We start from the raw sequence: 19,479 nt of genomic DNA, 5'->3' as shown, positions 1-19,479 counted from the left end.
TGGACTTCAATTATCCATGCTCATTTCGTTTAAGAAGTGTATGCCAATAAAATAGAAACAAGATGCTAATACTTTCCATATCGACAAGCCCTTTCTACAATGACAATTTATACAATTTTTAATATGGAAAATACACTGATTGCACAAACCAAGATGACATCAGCTTCATTATTATTTGAGACATCTACTCTCATCCTGACCAAACTGTCATATTGCCTTTGATCTAGCAGATTCACTTATCTTGTCACTTGTTTTGCAACAACTGAGCCTTGGCAAAACACAGAAAAAAAATCTCCTTTGTTAATGTTGCTACACCTATCAAGCTTTTCATTCTCGCACAGCACATATGGAGTTCACAGTGATTTCATAGTCAGATTTGCCATTGAAACTGCCATTCATTTTTAAAACACTCACAGGAGTAAACAAAGCCCGGCTTCTAATATATAGTTGATGACTGTGTATTTTGACAGCTAAATGATGACTCTTGCTAGCAGAATTTTAAGTGTAGCTAGCTAATGCTGAAAGCCCACAAGTCAGCTGAGAAGCCAAGCTCCAGCTGACATCTCCATGGGACACATTTTAAAATCAGAACCATGTAAAAAGGTCTTATCTACTTGATGGCTGCATACATGAGATAATGCTCAAAGACTGAAGCTGAAGAGACATCTAACAGACGTAACATCACCATCCTCACCAGTTGTTGAACCATATCATGCACACAAGGGAGTAGCATTGTTTGTGTATTTCAGTGTAGAGCTAATTCATCCTAAAGCATGGTAATGGATAAAAATAAAATGTAAAAATAATAAAATGTATCAGCAGTAGGAACACGTTTTACAAACATTATTGAAACCTATCAGAGTATCAAAAACATGGATAACATTAAGACATTTACTTGCTTGCTGAGTTTGTCCACATAACAATGAAATCATCCGTAACCTAAATAGAGGATGGTAACAGGTTCCAGTTTTGTGTTCTGAATTTGTGCAGTAACCCTTTTATTTAAATGTTATCACAGACTGAGCTTTTAAATAGCTTGAAAAACACTTGCATCACACACAGGAATGTTTTCACAAACATGGCCAGTGATCTTCAGCGTGACCTTGGCAGGTTAGAACTTTCTGTTCCCACTGCATTTCCGACATCACTTATTTTGTGTTAAAAAATAGCAGATCACACAAGTGTTGTTGACATGTTTTATCTCGCGTTGTCAGAAGACTGCACAACTAAAAAAACTGTTTTGATCGAGCATCCCAAAATGCTCACTGCTAACACTTAAGCCTCAGTCAGTTAGAATCAATGATTTAATGGTCAACTTTTTACTAGGGCAGTATGATTTAATGCAGTCTTTCAACTGGTAAACATATATTCTGCATAAAAAAGTGCTGTCTGCCCTCTCTACATATGGGGGGCTATGACAGAAAAGTCTGGCCACATCCGAGCTACCCAATCTCTCATTTTATCCAGTTTCACCATCATATGAAACTGACCACATTAATTGGTTGTGCTGGTTAAAGCTACTAGACAAAAACCTTTAAGTTGCACATCAACCCATGCCACAACAATCTGAGCCATACGTTGATATGAGCTGAACACAAACACAATGTACGAAAGATATCTAGCTGCAATCCTACAAGTACATCTGATCAATGAGACGTGTGAGAATGAGGAGTCCCTGGGGTGAGCTAACCTTTGTCTTCACTGTTTCCAGTATTACGTTGCAAATATCTGTAAAGACCTTATAGTTGGTTAGATAGAGAAATTGTTAAGACTTCAGTATTTGATGGGTTAGAGTCTTGAACGACATCATGTTACTGTGAGATGCCTGTGGATCACGCCATTTCTTTGTAGAGCAGCATGAACAAAAGCCTGCATCACAAACAGAAAACAATGGAAATGTTCACAGTAAGACGTGGTGCTCCAGCCAACGCAGAAAGTCATACACAGGCAAAAAACTAATGTGCTGAATGTGAATTTAACTAGTTGCATGAAGAGGTTAACTGCCGGATATCATAAATAATAATAAGGGGCAGTCTCTCAGACATGAATTTCAGGTTGCAGTGCAATAATTCTGTGTCTAGCATAACCCCAAAGTGATGACGTACGGCTTTGAGTAAGGCTCAGGGCCCCATACTGCTCCAGGGGACCTGCACAGTTGTTTATTGTGTGCCTTGACATCCTTCATGAAATGTACCAAGGGTAGGATTGTATGTGTTTATAGCTTACAGTATTTCCCCACCTGTTGTCCCCCCTCCATGTGACCATGAAATGGTTCAACCTGGGGTTCTAGGTTCTGCCAAGTTCAACTTGTTTGGTCAGACGTTTCAATGTCAGATAACATGTTTGGACTTCTTATGTCAGGGTTTCAAAGGGAGTCCATTAACTTGCATGTACAGGCACAGGACAGCGATGACAGTTTAGCAGAGTAACGCAAATCCAAACATGTTCATTTAACTGTCAAAACCCTCACAAAAATGGCTGGTAACTAAAAATATATTTTTTTTTTCCCAATAGAGAATGGAGTTTCTCTTCTTCATTGCTTCCAACTACTTTTACTGCTCTTACACGATCTTCCTTCTTGGTACCTGTTGCTTGAACTACTTCAAAAAAACAACTTCCCCTGATGCTTTTAGTATTTTATCAGGTTTGTGGTGTTGAAGTTTCCAACACTGATTATGCACCTTATGACACTCACAGTCAGCATTCTGCTGCTTTGCTTTTTCTTGATTATGTGTAAAATATCTCCATATTTTTAGTAACAGATGACACCTGCTTCTCTCATATAATACTTCCTAATGATCTCAGCACTACCTCTCAGTCTTTGTTCTGTATGCTCAATATGATTTTCTCTCTCAGTGGGGGTTTGGTTACCCTATACACAAGTGTGTGTAGATGAAAGTAAATTTAAGGTTGTCTTCATTAACAAAAGGTAAGATGTTTATTCATCCAGTGCCACAATGACTGTTAACTATGAACGTAACTAATCTCAGAAATGTTACTGGATACAGCCTTCTTCTCGCCTTAGGGTCCACAGATACACGTTTTGGGAAAAAGTGACAGGTGACACTGTGACCTTTTGATGCTTCCTGGGTTACAAGGTAAACGTTAAAGAATAGCATAGAAACTGTTCAAAGTGATATGCTGGTGTTAAGATCATTTGATGCAGTGATGTTACGATATCAGTCTTACGGCAGCTGTAGTGGAGGACGTCCTGTATCGACATTGGAAAAAATACATCTAGCTAACGTTAAATGGTATTCAAGAATTCAGTGCTTAACTTCAGTAGTCGATATAACGTCATTACTGTATATCAAAGTCGATGGATTTCTGAATATTTTGACAAAAACTAAGTTAACTTCCCTGCATTTCGGTCAGCCGTGATTTTACGTAAAGCTACGTAGCAGCCATTAGCATGTTAGCTTTAAACTTGAACTCACCTGTCCAAATTCGCCTGCATGACCACTGCGCCCTGTTCCGCCATTATTCTGGAGATGCAAAAAAATGAAAAACTCAAATGTTGTCCTCTCGATAGAGCAGATTAACTGCGTTCCAGATAAAACATTAAAATGGCACGCCTGTTAATTTTCTGCAGCTGGCGTTAAATCACTTGCTAGCTAGCTGGGGACCTAACGCTAACTAGCTACATAGGCCTTTGTGTTGATACGTAGCGTCAGCTGCAAACGAGCCAGTTATTTAGGATAAAACTATTCCTTCGCGCTCATGGCAGTCTAAACAATACTTATCTACGACCGATGCACTATTTCAACTAAAAATCATCTTTACATAGGCTACGGCCTCGTTTGTCACTAATATTATCGCATTGGCGTGACTGCTTGACTCCATTGACTGGCCGTCTCTGAGGTAACGCAAAATAGTGCGGCCGTGCGTGACTGCGTCATCAAAACAACGACGGCGCCGAGAAGGACGCCTTTCCCCTACAACGGGAAATGTAGTTTCATAATGCTTCCCTCCCTCTTATGGCCAAAAATATCAAATTAATGTTCTGTATCCACACCCGACACCTGTGCCAAAGAGAGTCCACGGCTTCTTGGAGATACAACCATCATGAAGATGCACATATGGCTACAGAACACTTCTAATAGTGGTAAGACGTTTTAATTAGGCTACATGGTCTTTCACAAAGTATCCTCACCTGCTCTGCTTGTCTTCGCTTGATTATTAAAGTTTCTTTATTACATAATTACATTATTATTACATATTACATACGCTTTTTTGCAAAATTGATGTAAGCAGTTAATATAAACTTAGTATGTATTGCTCACTGTCTAGATAAACCATACTCATGCGTGTGAGGGAGAGACAGAAATAGAGGGGGAGACCTTTACTGTCAGTCATCACCACTGTTTTTATTGCTGCTTTAACGAGTTGCTCCATCTTGTAAGCTCTCCTATAGGCCAGCTTTGAAGCTGATTTTCATCGCAGGAGTCCAGAGAGAACATATATATTTGTTGACCAGCCACTGCAATAGTGAGAAACTACAACTCCCTACAGCCTCCTCGGCATCATCCATGCGCCGCAGTCAATCAGCTGTTGAGGCAACTGCTGACTACCTCGGCACAAGGGTAGCTCGTTTGTCATATCTAAACCCAGACGAGGCAAACAGAAATATCTTTATTTGCAGAGTCCCCAAAAGGTGAACGATAAAGGTAATTTAAGCTTCACGTCAGGCAGAGAAGCCATCACGCTGCGTGTGCATGCCGTTTTGTCGTTGGTGTGGAGGGACACATATGGATTAAAGGGGGATATCAAAGCAAGACAGCTTCATGAAATGTATCGGATGCCTCGATCGGCGCGATAAATTGTCATTTGAATGGTCAGGTTTTGGCAGTGTCCGTGGTAAAGGGCCGGTGAGGTGAGCCACCACAGGCTGCCGAATATGCTGCTTTGATGACCTTGGAGGCGCAGCTCTTGGAGGAGAAAACACGGATTAACTGGTGGGGTGTGCGCAATGCTATTGGCTATTGCGATTACCTTGAAAGTCCAACTTGTGTCACTGGCATTGTGCTGCTGAAATTATCCCGGCATGTCATCTGGAGTGTTATTTTCCAAAGTCTGCAGACTATTGCATTCATGTTATTGAAAGGCCTCAGTGTAGGCTGCATATTAGCTCTCCTGCTGCCACGTTCCGACAGCCAAGAGGAGTCTTATCAATGTTATCACGTCTTTTAATTTAGCTGAATTTTAACCTTCAATGACTGACACTGTGCCGTAGCATAAGGTTGTGCCTTGCATGCGCTCCAGCTGTTAGGATATGCTCAATTGCTCAGTGTAGCCTTGCAATAATCAAGCGCATTGTGGTCTATTTACAATTTAGATTGCCCTGCTCACTGTTGAATTTAATAACGTGGCAACTTTATTTCTCTGATCCGTGATTGCACAATTGCCGTCATGATAGTATATGAGGGTGTGCTTGTTAATTGGGCTTTTGCAAGGCGTTGTCTCTGAAAAGCAAAGTAAAGGATCGTTTTGCATGAAAGATTTAATATATAGTCGCTGACTTTCAACAGGGGACAGCGTTCAGACATTCCAGCGTTGGCTTTAAGTTATTATGGTATTGCCTTAAGCTGCAGGTTGCACGGGAACATCTTGTATTATGCCAACTCGTGCCTGTGTCAATGCGGACCTCGGGCAGAGTCCCTCTTTGCGCTATAATAAAATCTTTCACTATACATCATGTTATTCCAGTGTGGACTCAGGCCTGTGTATTTACTCATTTTGCCAGTGAACTTGATCTTCTTTACTAAACGATTTCCGTCTTATACGACATAATAAAATCTATCGACAGACTGTTGCAAGGGAAAGATTTAGCCGGTGGAGACTACATGCGAAATCTTTGCGGTATAATAAAGTGGTTCAGGTGCGTCACTTTCTGCTGCATAAAACAGGGCGAAGTGTGCCTTTTGGTGGAAGTCCTCTCAGTTTGGAGAAGCGCTGCGGTCGTGTCCGTCGACGTGCCTGGGTCAGGAACTGTCTTTTAACCTTGTTAAAGGACAGCTGTATTTACTGACGTATGTAAATGAATATAGGGGAGGTCCTTGGGCAAAAAACACACACTGAATCTGTTTCACATTGCAGCTCCGGAGTTCCTGCGTGGAAGGAAAAACGAGACGTGGCGAAATCTGGTGATTATGTGCAGCCATATATGCCCCGTGTATAATTTGTGGGATTTATGAATCATTCTGGTGTAGTTTTGGGAAGTGTGTTTTTCCTCTTCTTCTTTTCGGCTAAATGGGTGATCACGCATTCGCTTTGCAGTTGCCTGGTCCCTCTAACATCATATCCCTGTCGGAGTTGTCCCAGTTCATCAGACACTACAGCAGCCCGGCGAGCCCGGTGTGTGATCTCCTAAATTACGATAACAATAATAATAACTCCTCGTCTCTGTTTCCCCTCGTTGCAGCTCAGCAAACCATGCAGGATGATTTACTGATGGACAAAAACAAAGCCCAGCCTCACCATCAGCAAGATCCGACGCAAGTAGACCCTCCTCCCTCCACCCCGACCCCGTCATCGGAGCCCACTTCTTCTTCATCGGAGTCGGAGAGCCCGTCGACCGGGAGCAACCAAGCGGCTTCAGCGCTGAACAGCAGCAGCAAGGACAAAGTGCCGATGGAGTCGCCGATCCTGCCCGGGTTGAGCTTCCACCACCAGCCGCAGGAGACCGGCGGCCCCCTTTCCTCTCCTTCCTCCTCGTTCGGGAGCACTTGGTCCACGGGAACCACAAACGCCGTGGACGATAGCTTTTTCCAGGGAATACCCTCAGTGAACGGGACGATGCTTTTCCAGAACTTCCCCCACCACGTCAACCCGGTCTTCGGGGGCAATTTCTCCCCGCAGATCGGTCTGGCTCCCCAGTCCCAACAGCATCAACAACAGCAAGCCCAGCAGCAGCAGCAGCAGCAGCAGCAGCAACAGCAGCCGCAGCAGCCGCAGCCGCAGCCCCAGCAGAGGAGATCCCCTGTCAGTCCCAGCCAAGGCCCCTTCCCTCAGAGAAACGCTTATCAGACCATCATGAATAACAGCAAGGGGTCATCGTCGTCGCCTTCGTCTGCTCCGTCGTCCGCTTGGAATAATCACCAAAACGCCGCGTGGAGCACAGCCTCCAACCCCTGGAGCGGGCTGCAGGCAGGCAGGGACCCGCGCAGAGCGGTGGGCGTCGGGGTAGGGGTCGGGGTCGGAGTCGGCGTCGGGGTGCCATCACCCCTGAACCCCATCTCCCCTATGAAAAAGCCCTATACCAGCAATGTCATAGCACCCCCCAAATTCCCGAGACCCGGTCCCCTCACCCCCAAGCCCTGGATGGAGGACAGCGCCTTCAGGACTGACAACAGCAACAACATACTGCCTTTCCAGGTAAATGCAATTCTCAGTAAGAGCGGGCCAAGGCCTACTTCTGTTGCTTCAGCCTGGGTTTGAAATGTTGACCACTGTGACATGTTGTCAGTTTTACCCTGGTGGTCGACCTCTCAAAAATATAGACCTTTAGAATGAATGTTTCCGATGTATTTTATATTAATATCCAAGGAAAATCACCCGAGCTAAAAATACAACAAGGTTAGCCCAGGATAAGGTCACCCTGAACTCATCATTACCACGGATTCATTACCTATAGGTCCGTATATTCTAGTGGTTGATTATTTATACCATAGGCTGGTAAATTTGCATTCAAGAAGTAATATTTTCGCATGAACCATACCCTTGTCGATTATTTTCCCACAGCTTGTCTGTCTCACAGTGATCATAGGTTACCAATTAGGTCGTACTCGCAGAGGCATTCATTATGACTTGATTTAGATAAATCGGTATAAAAGACATTTATTTTAGATGTGTGATATGCCGAAGCTTTGATTTATGTGGCTTAGTTGAACTGACAATTGACAATCGCATTTTGCCGGTAACAGTAATATTTTTATGTGGCTTGCAGGCTGGCAGATTGTGTTGTGAAGTCAAACTGAATCGAATGAGACAGCGAGCCTTTTGAATATTAATCATCGATCATAGCTAACTTTTGAAAATCAAAGCCTAACACCACCGAGTCCATCACAGAAACGGTCGCTGGGCACGGTTTATCGCGTTAAATGGTTAATTTTCCTTTGCCAGCTCACTCTCCATGAGGTTTAAAGGACACATGACGCATTCAGGTTCACCTCGTACGCTTCCAAAGTCAGACTGAAATGTCACGTGTACACTTACTTGATTTCCAGTTCACCACAAAAATCAGGAAAAGATGTCTTGTTTTCTGTGATACATTTTGTAAAATAGCCTACAGTACATTCTATGACATGAATATGTACGCTCATTATTAAAAAAAAACAAATAATAATACACATATGTATTGCTATTACTGTTGTTGTTGTTATTATTATTGGTATTAGTAGTGTTGCCATTTTAACACAGTTCAGCTGCTTTCTTCTTTATATTTCTGTCGCTGTTTTCAACATCGATGGTAGTTTATATGCGCTCTATCTTATGTGAAAGATTTCTGACAGTACCTAAAGGCAACATCCGTAGTCGCATTTGATTGGCTTGTGATTGGATAGTGGGCGGGGTAGCAGAGGCGGAAGCGGAGCGCAGGTCAAACTCGGAAGGTAGAGGGCTTTTTTTTTTTTTTTTTTTTTTTTTTTTTTTTGCAATTTACACTAAGAAGCCTCAGTGCATATGTTATTGTGATATTCCACAAAATATTTGACATCAAATAAGTGCTGACATTTCTAAATGTTTATGTTTTTCCTGCACGATAATGAAAGCAATCTTTATTCAGGTTTTACGTCAAGAAAAACTGTCAGCTGACAGGCAAAGTAGCTTTAAGTTGAATAACACTTCTAGGCTGTTGGGTTATATCACAATTTGTAACAAGCATTTGTTAGTGAACGTAACACAGTAAACATTGCCGTTTCCCCATCCAGTCCCAATGTCCTCCTCCATTTCTGCCTTTATCAGTCAATGCCTCTCACTGTACTCCACAAGACTCATCTCTGTTCACCAGCACAGTGGACACCAGAGAGTCTGTTCCAGACTGTTTAGAACTCATTTCACTTCGCATGCTGCCTTGATTGACGTGTCTGATTGCAGAGTATACAAACATGAACCATCCCATGGCTTCCTCACATGGATCGTCATGTGTTAGCCCCTATGTTTAGCGACGCTGCCCGACAAACAAGTCGACATCAAAAATAAGCCTCCCCCTTAAGTCACGGGCTGACTTAAAAAGGAGTATTTGTTCACCTGATCAAGCAATGACTCAGGAGAATGGAGCCAGCCAAAATTTTAACCTGTTACTGAGAGGACTGCATGTGCAGACGACACACGGCCCGGCGCAGGCTGAAATTCCAAACGGCTTGAAACGTATAGCCTTTTGAGGAGATAATGATTGTGTGTGTCAGTCAGGCCTCCCTGGGCTTTATTACACAGTTTCCTCTGCTGAGGGCCTCTATCTCTTTTCTCTTGACTTGGCCAAATTACAGCTCCAGTTATCGCCAGGAGACAAGGTCAGGGGGCCACATGTCATGCTGTGTGGAGTGCTCTGTTTACTGAAGTGAAACTCAGGCAAACAGCACAGATGAAGCACTGTACTGTGGTCAAGTGTTGCTGTGTGTGTGTGTGTGGGTGTGTGTGTGCGTGTGTGTGTGTGTGTGTGTGTGTGTGTGTGTGTGTGTGTGTGTGTATATATGTATGCATGCATGCAAGCATTTTTTGCTATTAATTGATATCAGTTTAATAGAAGGGGGTATTTTTAAGGGCTTATGAGTACCTCAGTGATGCAATCCTGGCTGGAGCTCACACTCAGCTGTTTAGCAATTACACCCATAATTGGTGAGGAGTTATCACCAGGATGCAAGGTCAGAGTGCCACATGTCAACTGTGCTGTTTACCGAAGTGAAACTCAGGCAAATTCCTGAGCGGAGCAGCAGACAGGACTCCGCACACTGGTCCCGCACTGTCATGTGGGCAGCTGGTGACAGGTGTGCTTGTTGTCATTCTGTTGATCTCCCTCAGTATTCTTCAGGCGGCACAGATGAAGCGAAGGATGAAATGCTGAGTCCCATGCGCTCTGATGTGCGCTCGCACTCGCCTGCTGCTGGCTGCCACCAAAAGGTGGAGGAATGTGTGGAATTCAACTTAACATGTCAGCGTGAGGCTTGAGACACAAAGTCACATGAGGTTCTCGGGAGATACCGTGATGTGAAATGATGTTAGTGGCTTGTGTGGTCCTCTGTGATCGTAATCACATCGTATCAAGATCAAGATGTTAGAGGTTGGTAGGTAGACTGACAGGTGGAGTCTCACAGTCAGATGTTGTCTGATGGTCATGTGAGACGGCAGGAGGTTCGACGTGTTTGAGGGTGTAACCAGTGAGATTTCCTTGAGGTATTCAAGCTTGTTTAGCTTGTTTCTTGTGTCATTTTTGCTTTTTTTGCCACCTTAACTCACCATTCTATTTAGCCCATGCTTTTGTCTCATCTTAGCTTTCAGATAAGAGGGATTAAACCCTGTATGTGTTTAAATAAGCTATACTTAGGTCAGGATCCATAGGCGCAGCCAACTGCTGGATGTGCCAGGGAGCAGAGGGCACGCTGGCTCACGCCCTTTGTGAATGTTCATGTTTGTTCGGAAACGATTGGTCGATAAATTGACAGACATGGACAGAAAATGATCAAAATCATTCATCAAGCAAAAGAGAAAAAGACAAAGAAAAATATTTTTCCAGCTTTGCAAAGGCAATGATTTGCTTATTATTTTCATTATCAATGAGTCTGCTGATTATTTCCATGATTAGTTGATTCATCATTTAGTCTATCAAATATTTAACCAAAACTTATGCTTCCCAGAGCCCAAAGTGATGTCTCTGGAGTGCTTCCAACCCCAAAGGCTCTTCATTTATCATAGACAACAACAAAAAAACAGCAAAACCTTTCATGTACAACCTAGGACCATCTTTAAAAACAACTGAATCAAATGATCAGAATAGCTCACAGTTCATTTTCTTTCGACTGATTAATCGATTAATCCGGCCGTTGCAGCTCTACTTCAATGGAGTAACTCTTACTGGTTATGAATATAGGATTGTATATTTTTGGGTGACATTTAACGGATTTAAAGAGGCTTTAATAAAGTTGTGAAGACGTTTTTTTCTAAGAGTCAGTGTAATATGTAATCCAAATATCAGACAGGGTATACCTGCTTTGTCACTCTTTGCGGGAAGAGATTTATTTCTCTTCCCGCTGATTGGTCGGTTGAGCGGCACTGAAGCTGATCATGAAGGCGAAACATAACATGAATTCACTGCTGCTCGCACTTTCTACACCTGATAAAGTAAGAAAACTAAAGATGATAAATCCACCATCTGCTTCTGAACCTGGCAACCCTTCACCTCACTGAGCAGATGTTCTTCGTTAAAAGCAGGTACTCGGCCATGTCTTACCGGCTTGGTCTGTTTCTGACCATGATCTCCCTCAGCTTTCTCTTATGTCTTGTTTATGTGTCATGAGGAAAGATGAGCTGCAGTGTAGTGACGAGAGGTCAAACTTCAACCTGCGTTCCACATGCTCAGTAAAGTCTGTTCGAGGCTTCTGTGTATGTACGTATCTCTTTAGGTCGTCGGACTGCGGCGAGCTCTCCAACCCCCACCCCTCACTGTGCTCATCCACATGTGTCAGAGAGGAGGGGAGGGGGAGAAAACTAAAAGCTCAGCATTTCAAGTGTTTACCGTTTGTACCAAGTGGGCAGATTTTTATCTACGTGGCGCTGTCGGGTCCAGAGTGAAGGGAATAACACTTTTGAATGCTCAGCCGAATGGGCAACAATAGCTGTGGTGTGCAAACAATGTGGCCCCGGCTTGGGCAGCGGACACAGGACACAGCTGCCAAGGCTACAGCCTCCAGCTCCGGTTAGGCGCGCTCTCAGGCTTTACCTTTGGCACGCATGCCATTCTCATAAATCCACTCACACACAGCGGGCGTCTGAGCATTTCATCAGCACTGAGCGGTTTAATCTTGAGGTGTTTGGTGCAGTATTGATGGTCCAGTTCTGGACTCAGGCCATTGTGCCTCAGGAAATTTGTTTCTTGGAAATCCTCGGGTGAAGAGCTTAAACATCATGGAGCACCTCGAGTTCCTGTCCAGTTGAATTGTCTAGATAGCATCATGTTTTCATAACGTCTTCACATAATCCTCAGCTAGTCTTTGATCAAGTGTTTCATGATTTAAATCAAAATGTTTTCCAAGCTCTTGTATGGCTTCAGTTACTTCGGCAGCACTTGAGACCTTTGGCTTCTTTTGAACAGGTTTTGCAGAAACACTTATATATATTTGTAGTTGTATTTGTAAGGTTAAGAAGTCTCATATCGGCATCTGTACTTGTACTGTACTGTACTGTACTGTGCTGTACTAACTGTTTGCACTCGTATTGAAACAATAGAATACAATGCCCGAGCCTGCCGCCGTCACTCACTTCTTATTAGCAGAGTTAATCTAGTGTTGACAGATTGCTTTACAATAATCTAGGGCTAATATCTACTAACGATTATTTTTAATGAGTGGTTGATCTGCCAAGTATTTTCTTGCCTAATCGATTAATCGTTTGGTCTATTGAATATCAGAAAATAGTGTTCATCTCAAGTTTCCAGAGATATAGCCAAAGAAAGCCAAAGATATTCAGTTAACCTTCACAGGGGAATATGAAAACCAACTAGTATTTACATTTGAACAGCTGAAACCAGAGAATCTGTTTAAAAATGTATTTAAATGATTGATTATCAAACTGTTTAATCAGTCGAAATGAAAGATTCCCTGGACTGAATGTCCAGATGGTCACAAGCAAAGTGAGGAACATTTCATCAAGTACAAGGAGGCACAAAGAGAAACTGTCTCGATCATAGATTAAATGTTCTGCTCTCTTTCCACCCTCATTCTTGACAGTTATGGAAGTTTGCACTAAATGACATAAATCCAAACAGATCCTCCGGGCAGAATCGTGTCTGTGCTTTCACTGCAGCTTTGTGATGTGAAAAGGCTTAAGAAGCCTCTGATGAGGATTCATATCTCCTTTTCAGTATCAGCTGTATTCACCATCACCCCCAAGGCTGACACATACATTCTGCCCCCCCCCCCCCCCCCCCCCCAAATACATCACGTCTCACTTCCTTATCTTACATTAGTCTAGATGAGTTACGAAAGCATCCCATCCTTTGCTGCTTTTTTACCAAAAATGGGAGCTGTTGATGCATGCGAGTTGCCGCCTGTGATCTGCTAACCCTCTTCCTGTTTTACTGTGTTGCAGGACCGGAATCGGCCCTTTGATGCTTTTAGCTTGCACTCTTTGGAGAATTCCTTAATGGATATGATAAGGACTGACCATGACAAAGGTAAACCACACCCTGCCGGTGGCCCACCAATGACTATCGCTGATATTATATGGAGGAATCATTTTGCAGGTTAGGAATATTCATACGTCCATGCTTACAGTATTTGGGTTGTTTTTTGTTTTGTTTTTGTTTTGGCTTCATGGGCATATATCATCTGTGGGTACATTTGTTTTTCTTTTGCTCTATTTGCCAATCTCTGAACCAATCCAGTAGGGATCATCATCTTCTGTTAGAAATAGAAATGAATAATTAACATAATGAGCCTTACCTGCAAAATCTCACCGAATTTTTGTTTGTTTCTGTGTGTGCGTGAGTGGACCAGATGTGAACTCGTCTGGTCACACTTGCAAATTGCTTTTTCCTTTGCCCTTTCTTCTACTTCTTCACCTGTTCCCTCTCAACTGATTGGAATCAGTGGATGCAGTGATAGTGGCACGTGGCTTGCGCCTTTGTTGAGTGAACATGCTGTGAGCTTAAATGTTGAGTGATTGAGTGTGTTTGTGGTTTGCGTGTTTCCTCAGTGGCATGATCGCCACAAAGCAGAATTCAGAAATCAGACCTGATTGTGGACTTAGACATGCCACGACTGAGTCATAGCCTGAAGATCGAATCAGTGTTTCTAAGCAACCCCGATACACAGAGGCAGTTTTTTTGAAACGGTATAATGCAGATTTAAACTAAAATAAATGAATGTTTCACCTCCTGAGAAGTATAGAGAATTTATTAAATTATCAAAACAGTGTTAAGAAATCTCTCCTCACACCCATTAAGGCCTTCTAAGCCAATATTTTTGTAGCGCAGGTCACGTGTCTATTGTAAAAACTCTGGATCCACTCTCCCAGATGAGGCCCTGTCAGGTTGGGTGTAGGGGTTTCATGCTCCCCCATCCTCCCATCTTAACAATGGAAAGATTGGTGGGAGGGGTAAATAATGAGCAGAGCATGTTGCTTTCTCATGCGTGGAGTCTGTTTTCCCAGTGTTGTGTTGAGAGAGAGCATTGTTAAAGTGGTCATCCTGGCTGGGCCTGACTTCACTGGAAAGGTGTCGTAATGTCCTGCAGGGTTTTCCTCGCGATTGTTTATCAAAGCACAGCAGAGACGCAGCAGATCCAAGGAAAGGCAGGCAGGGAGGGTGGTACATGGACATGGGCGTGCATTCCTGCATCTCTCTGCGCTTGTTTACCCCTCTCTGCGTCATGTAGACAGCGTGGGGCTGCGGTAAGCTACCGTGTCAACCACAGAGCAGCTCCACCCTGCCAGCGTACCTACACACTGTGGAAGAAGGGCCTCTACGCTTCGGCCCGCTCTGCTGTGTGATCGACTACAAAAACCATCACTGCTGGCGCTTTTGCTGCTGGAGATCAGAGCTTTTTCCTCTGCTTTAACATTTCAAATGAGCACATTAAGGCACGTAACTTCGGGTCTCAAATATGGCAGGGCCGGTTGGGCTTGGTCGGGTTGTAAAGGGCCGAGTTAGCCGAATGAATTTACGTTTTGTTTCATAGAATTCTGCCTGACGTGTTCATGTCAGCTGATTTCCTGTAGGGAAGGGGGGAGGGGTCTTTTGTTTTGCCCCAGTCTGTTGCAAGCCACACGTCTGTCCTGCTCATGTCATTTCCAGTTGGCTCTGAAGGTGTGGTAGCGGTTTGTAGGAGCAGAGCTGCGCTGATGTCATCCACACTCAGTGCCATGTTTGTGATGCCTTTTTTCTTGTCTAAGTTATGTCAGAGAATGATGTCCCCAATTTTAGTACATTTAATGCCCTCTAAACTCTGATTGGTCAGTTAGTCTGAGAATTAAAAAGCTGCCAGTGAGTATGACAGCACGCCTGTCTGACTCACTAAAAACATCAGAGGCGGGTGGCGATTCAGAGGCGTGGAACCGGCTGGGCTCGGTTCAGCTGCGCCCTCGCACTGCAGCAAAGATGACAGAGCATCTAATGCTGCGGTCGTGAGGTTTTGTTGTTTTACCTCTTGGCTGCTGCACAGTATGGATTGAAAATCTCATAGAGTGACGAGGGCTTTGTTTCCCCAAAAGCATCCTCTTAGTGGATTAAGATGCATTTGCAAAGCAGAGCACAGGCAATATGATCGCGTTATTGACTGAAGCACCATGCAGATGACATGATTTGGATGTTTTAGTTTGAAATTTGAAATCGCAGATCTAGGCCAGTAATTGAAACCTACGTAGTCAAGGCTAGATGATAGCAAGTGAAAACTGACGTCCCGCTTTGAGGATATGACCCACTGGTGAGAACTACCAGTCAAAACTAATTAACCCAGTCGGCCCAGTGTTGCATTCCAGACTGAATGGGTCTCACCCACATCCATCCCATCACAGACATTTCTCACATACTTCTCATTGTGACTAGAATAGCTGTTTTTCCTCAAGTGTTTTATGAGTCCCTGTATGTGTGTGTGTTTTTATAAAGCCGGAGAAGCACTTGTGCCGTGATCAGAATGAGAATCGGTGGGTCTTCTAAAGAGAGTGTGAGGTGACCCCACCCACACCCCTCTCTTTCTCTCAGGGAGGAGGGCGAGGCCATCTCAATTCAACCAGTTTTTTTTTTTCTGCCACTTGTTTGGAGAAGAGTCAGCTTCAAAGGGTGTGTGTGTTATCTGTGAGAGAGGCTCTTTATTCCCGCGATCCTCTCAAACTTTGGAAAAGCTCTTTACTCCTGGGTGAGGAGAACAGGGCCGCGGGGACGTCTGAACAAGCAGGCCCTTTCTGTAGCACCTCACACACACACACACACACACGCGCTGGTCTGCGTGTAGTTCCTGAAGTGGGTCAGCTGAGCTCACGTGTGGAGAGCATTGAACCCCCACACAAACATACACACCAGAGATTTTCCCCTTGGCCTGGAAAAACACCACCAGTTTGACAACAGCCACCACCATCGCTGCCAGTAACATTGTCTCTCACACACACACACACACACACACACACACACAGGACACACACATCCAAATTGTTCCTGACATGTAAATCAACTGTGACATTCCATGCAAAGCAGTCTCACCTCACACTGTCTCTCAGGCCGTCACGATGATACTGTGTCTGCAGCATGCAGCCACACACACAATCTCAAAGTTGTCACCAGCCATTTGAGAGACTCAACAGTGTTAATAAGTCCCTTAAGTCCTCGAGCTGTGTGTGGATCCTATCCACCCACAGTGTCACAATGAACACACACACACATTGCCTCAGCTGGTCTGACTCACATGATCTTACTCATGCGTCGGTTACGATTTGTCTCTTTGTGTGAAAGTGCAAAACAGACTGGAAGAAGGGTGAAACAACTTGCCTGGTTAGGTCCAAAAGTGAAAACTGACAGACTAGCAGCAGCTCTAAAGCAAACAAATAAACAAGTTAGATCTTGTTTGTTTAATACATACAAAAGTGTAAGTATGACTAGTTTCATATTTAGCATGTGGACATGAGGCTGGTCATCTCATCGAACTCTCACCAAGAGTATTTATGAAATATGTGAAACTCTTTCATTACATATTATGTCTGAAGACCAGTTAAAAAAAACTCAAAGTGAGCCAGTTTAGAAAAGCTCACACTGCACAGCCCACAACCTATTAATGTTTGGAAATTTCTTTGAGGAGTTGCTTCAAATATTGAATCAGTTTCTTCAATTTGTTGTGCATTAATTTATCTGGGGACAGACTATTTGAATTAATAACACCACAGGCCATCGTTCTGAGGAACGCTAACTGGTTTACAACCCTGATTTTAAAAAGTTGACACACTGTGTGATATGTAAAGCAGATTGTCATCATTTGCTATTTTTTTTTAGATATATATACTGAAAACAGCACAATCCGTTATTGTTTTACCTCATCAACAGGAGCAACTAAAGACTGGGAAAGTTGTGGAATGTTCCAAAAACACCTGTTTGGAACGTTTCACAGGTAAACAGGTTCATTGGTCCACGTAAGGGGCATCCTGGAAAGACTCCCAGGTGAGGATGGAGCAAGGGTCACCACTTTGTGAACACATGATTGTGTAAAGGATATTAATACATGGGCTCAGGAACACTTCGGTTAAACTGTCTGTAAACACAGTTCATTTAGAAATGATTGGTTTCTGTTCTTATTTATGTTTTACACAGTGTCACAACTTTTTTGGAATCAGGGTTGCAGATTCACACAAGCAGCTTTTCACTGATTTCTCCAGGCTGCGGTGTGTTTGGGTGTCACCCATGTGTTGGTTAACAGCCTGTTTGAGGTCTAATGTTGTTGTAACAGATAGGTGTCGGCTATAATTGAAGCCAGTAGTGGACAGAGAGCAAACACTGGTGTTGTTTGACTGCGTGCACTTGTTGACAGGAGCATCGGTCAATAGATAAGAGTTGACTCACAGGCTTGTTTCAGGAAGAAAACAAGAATTGCAAGCGCAGAGCAGGTGAGATGAGTAAGAGTGTGATTAAGGTGCTTTAATGATAGGAAGGGGTGGGTAGCTTTATGTAGCACTTTCTGTCTCTATGTTAGGTTTAGTTGTGGTGTAAGACTGAGGTTTAAGCTAAGAATGAAGGTTTAGAGCCTTATTAGTTAAAGATTCAGCTTTAGCCAAGAAGAAAAAGCTTCCTCTGTCTTAACTAGGTCCTCAGAGATCATGTTTGTTTGGAAGAGGAAGGCTATGTGAACTTTTGTTTTTGTTTAGGGCTCAAAGGGGGGTCACCTGAGCTTAACCTTAGGTGAAAGGTCAATATTTAAAACACTTTCCTGGGTTGAAGTTTGGCTGACAAGCTGGACTTGGATGGCAATGCCACAGAGATGCCCTGTACTTTAAACAGCCATTAATGAGTCTGTAGAGATAAGATGATGTGTTTGTTCGCCGTGTTAAAGGTTAAATCGTACCTTGCTTCCCATAAACCCCACTGTCAGAGTGTTATGTTTTGTTGTGGTGGAAAATTCATGACTCCTGCAAGCATGACTGAACTAATCCAGTTCAGGCAACAAAACAAGTCTGGGCTTGTTTTGTCTATTAAAATCATGGTTTGTCCAGATCTCACAAGCCATGAAATACTATTGAAAATGTTACTGTCACTGCCAAGTTGTGCAGCAGGCATAACTGGATTCTGGAAATCCTATCATTATATGATGGGCATTTAATAGTTTTATGATGATTATTTTTATGGAACTATAAATGAGCGGGCGGTTGGCATATTTGGGGATTTATGTGTAGAAATATGCCCTAATCATTTGTGTTTCATAGTGTACCTAATATTATATAGTTTCACATCTTATGACTTGATAGCTGAAGGAACTTTGGCCCTGTTGTAATCATCTTGTTAAGGGTTGTTGGGTTCAAGTCGAGCTGGTCTGAAGGGAAAGAAGTAGGCCAAACAGACAAATGGAGGCACATAAAATAAAATAACTCTCTCAACAGGTTTGTTACAGAAACATCCATCCCTCTCAGCCTTACCAGTTGAATGTCGGCTGTGTGCAAAACACATGCCCCTCAGTGGGTATTGTCAATTCTTTCTTTTTTTTTTTCACCCCTTTATGCCAGTGTAGTCTTGGTAATTGAAGGTTTCTTTGGCAGTCGTCAGCAAGGAGTGCAGCTTTGGGGCTCCCTGCTGCCGAGGTTTTTTTTTTTTTTTTTTTCATCTGTGCTAACATTTCCACACCTTGCTGTTGGCACTCCCACTCTGCTCTTGTAACTCCTGCTGGAGCTTTCTCCTAGAGGTGTTATTGGGGGCTTAAATATGTGCTATAATGTGGAACAGAGGGAGCACAACGTGACCAAGGCAGTTGAGAGGAGCTCCAGGTGGGACACAGTCGGTGGTGGTCTGCCACATGGAATCTTGTGAAAATGTATCCGTTTCAGAACTTGAAGCATGGTACTCATATAGCCCTCAGCAGTTTCTGATAGTCAGCATATGTAGACCAAAGGTCCCAACCCTATTTGCTTTTCTAGACTTTTTGAATCCTCTGCACCTTCGACAGGATCACATGCTCTGTCAACAGACCAGTTTCTTAGTTGAGAGATTCACATTTCTTTACAGCCTTCAAAGTTGCTTTTCTTAAACCCTCGTACTCCCCCACAATGACAACTTCGGAGTGTCTTCTTCAGGGCACCAGA

The 19,479-nt window shown here is 43.3% G+C and overlaps 2 protein-coding genes across 11 annotated transcripts in view; one reads left to right on the top strand and one right to left on the bottom strand.

Moving 5' to 3' along the window:
* marchf5 (membrane-associated ring finger (C3HC4) 5) overlaps window positions 1-3,878 on the bottom strand; it is a 31,096-nt gene extending 27,218 nt beyond the window's left edge. The window contains exon 1 of the mRNA XM_070976962.1: window positions 3,438-3,878. Within this exon, the coding sequence (XP_070833063.1) occupies window positions 3,438-3,481 (44 nt within the window). The 5' untranslated portion in view covers window positions 3,482-3,878. The remainder of the gene's footprint in view (window positions 1-3,437) is intronic.
* Window positions 3,879-4,037: 159 nt separating this feature from the next.
* Window positions 4,038-19,479, top strand: part of cpeb3 (cytoplasmic polyadenylation element binding protein 3) — a 36,356-nt gene continuing 20,914 nt past the window's right edge. For 2 of the 10 annotated variants that reach the window (XM_070976882.1, XM_070976881.1), the window contains exons 1-3: window positions 4,038-4,105; window positions 6,422-7,374; window positions 13,300-13,453. In XM_070976882.1, coding sequence (XP_070832983.1) covers window positions 4,066-4,105; window positions 6,422-7,374; window positions 13,300-13,453 — 1,147 coding nt within the window. In that variant the 5' untranslated portion in view covers window positions 4,038-4,065. Of the gene's footprint in view, window positions 4,106-4,522; window positions 4,668-6,025; window positions 6,144-6,210; window positions 7,375-13,299; window positions 13,454-19,479 lie in introns of those variants that run through there. The other 8 variants (XM_070976880.1, XM_070976879.1, XM_070976877.1 and 5 more) reach the window with 6 other exon arrangements.

This window comes from Chaetodon trifascialis, chromosome 13, assembly GCF_039877785.1.
Source record: "Chaetodon trifascialis isolate fChaTrf1 chromosome 13, fChaTrf1.hap1, whole genome shotgun sequence".
Lineage (NCBI taxonomy): Eukaryota > Metazoa > Chordata > Actinopteri > Chaetodontiformes > Chaetodontidae > Chaetodon > Chaetodon trifascialis.
This window is presented reverse-complemented; position numbering and strand designations above follow the sequence as displayed.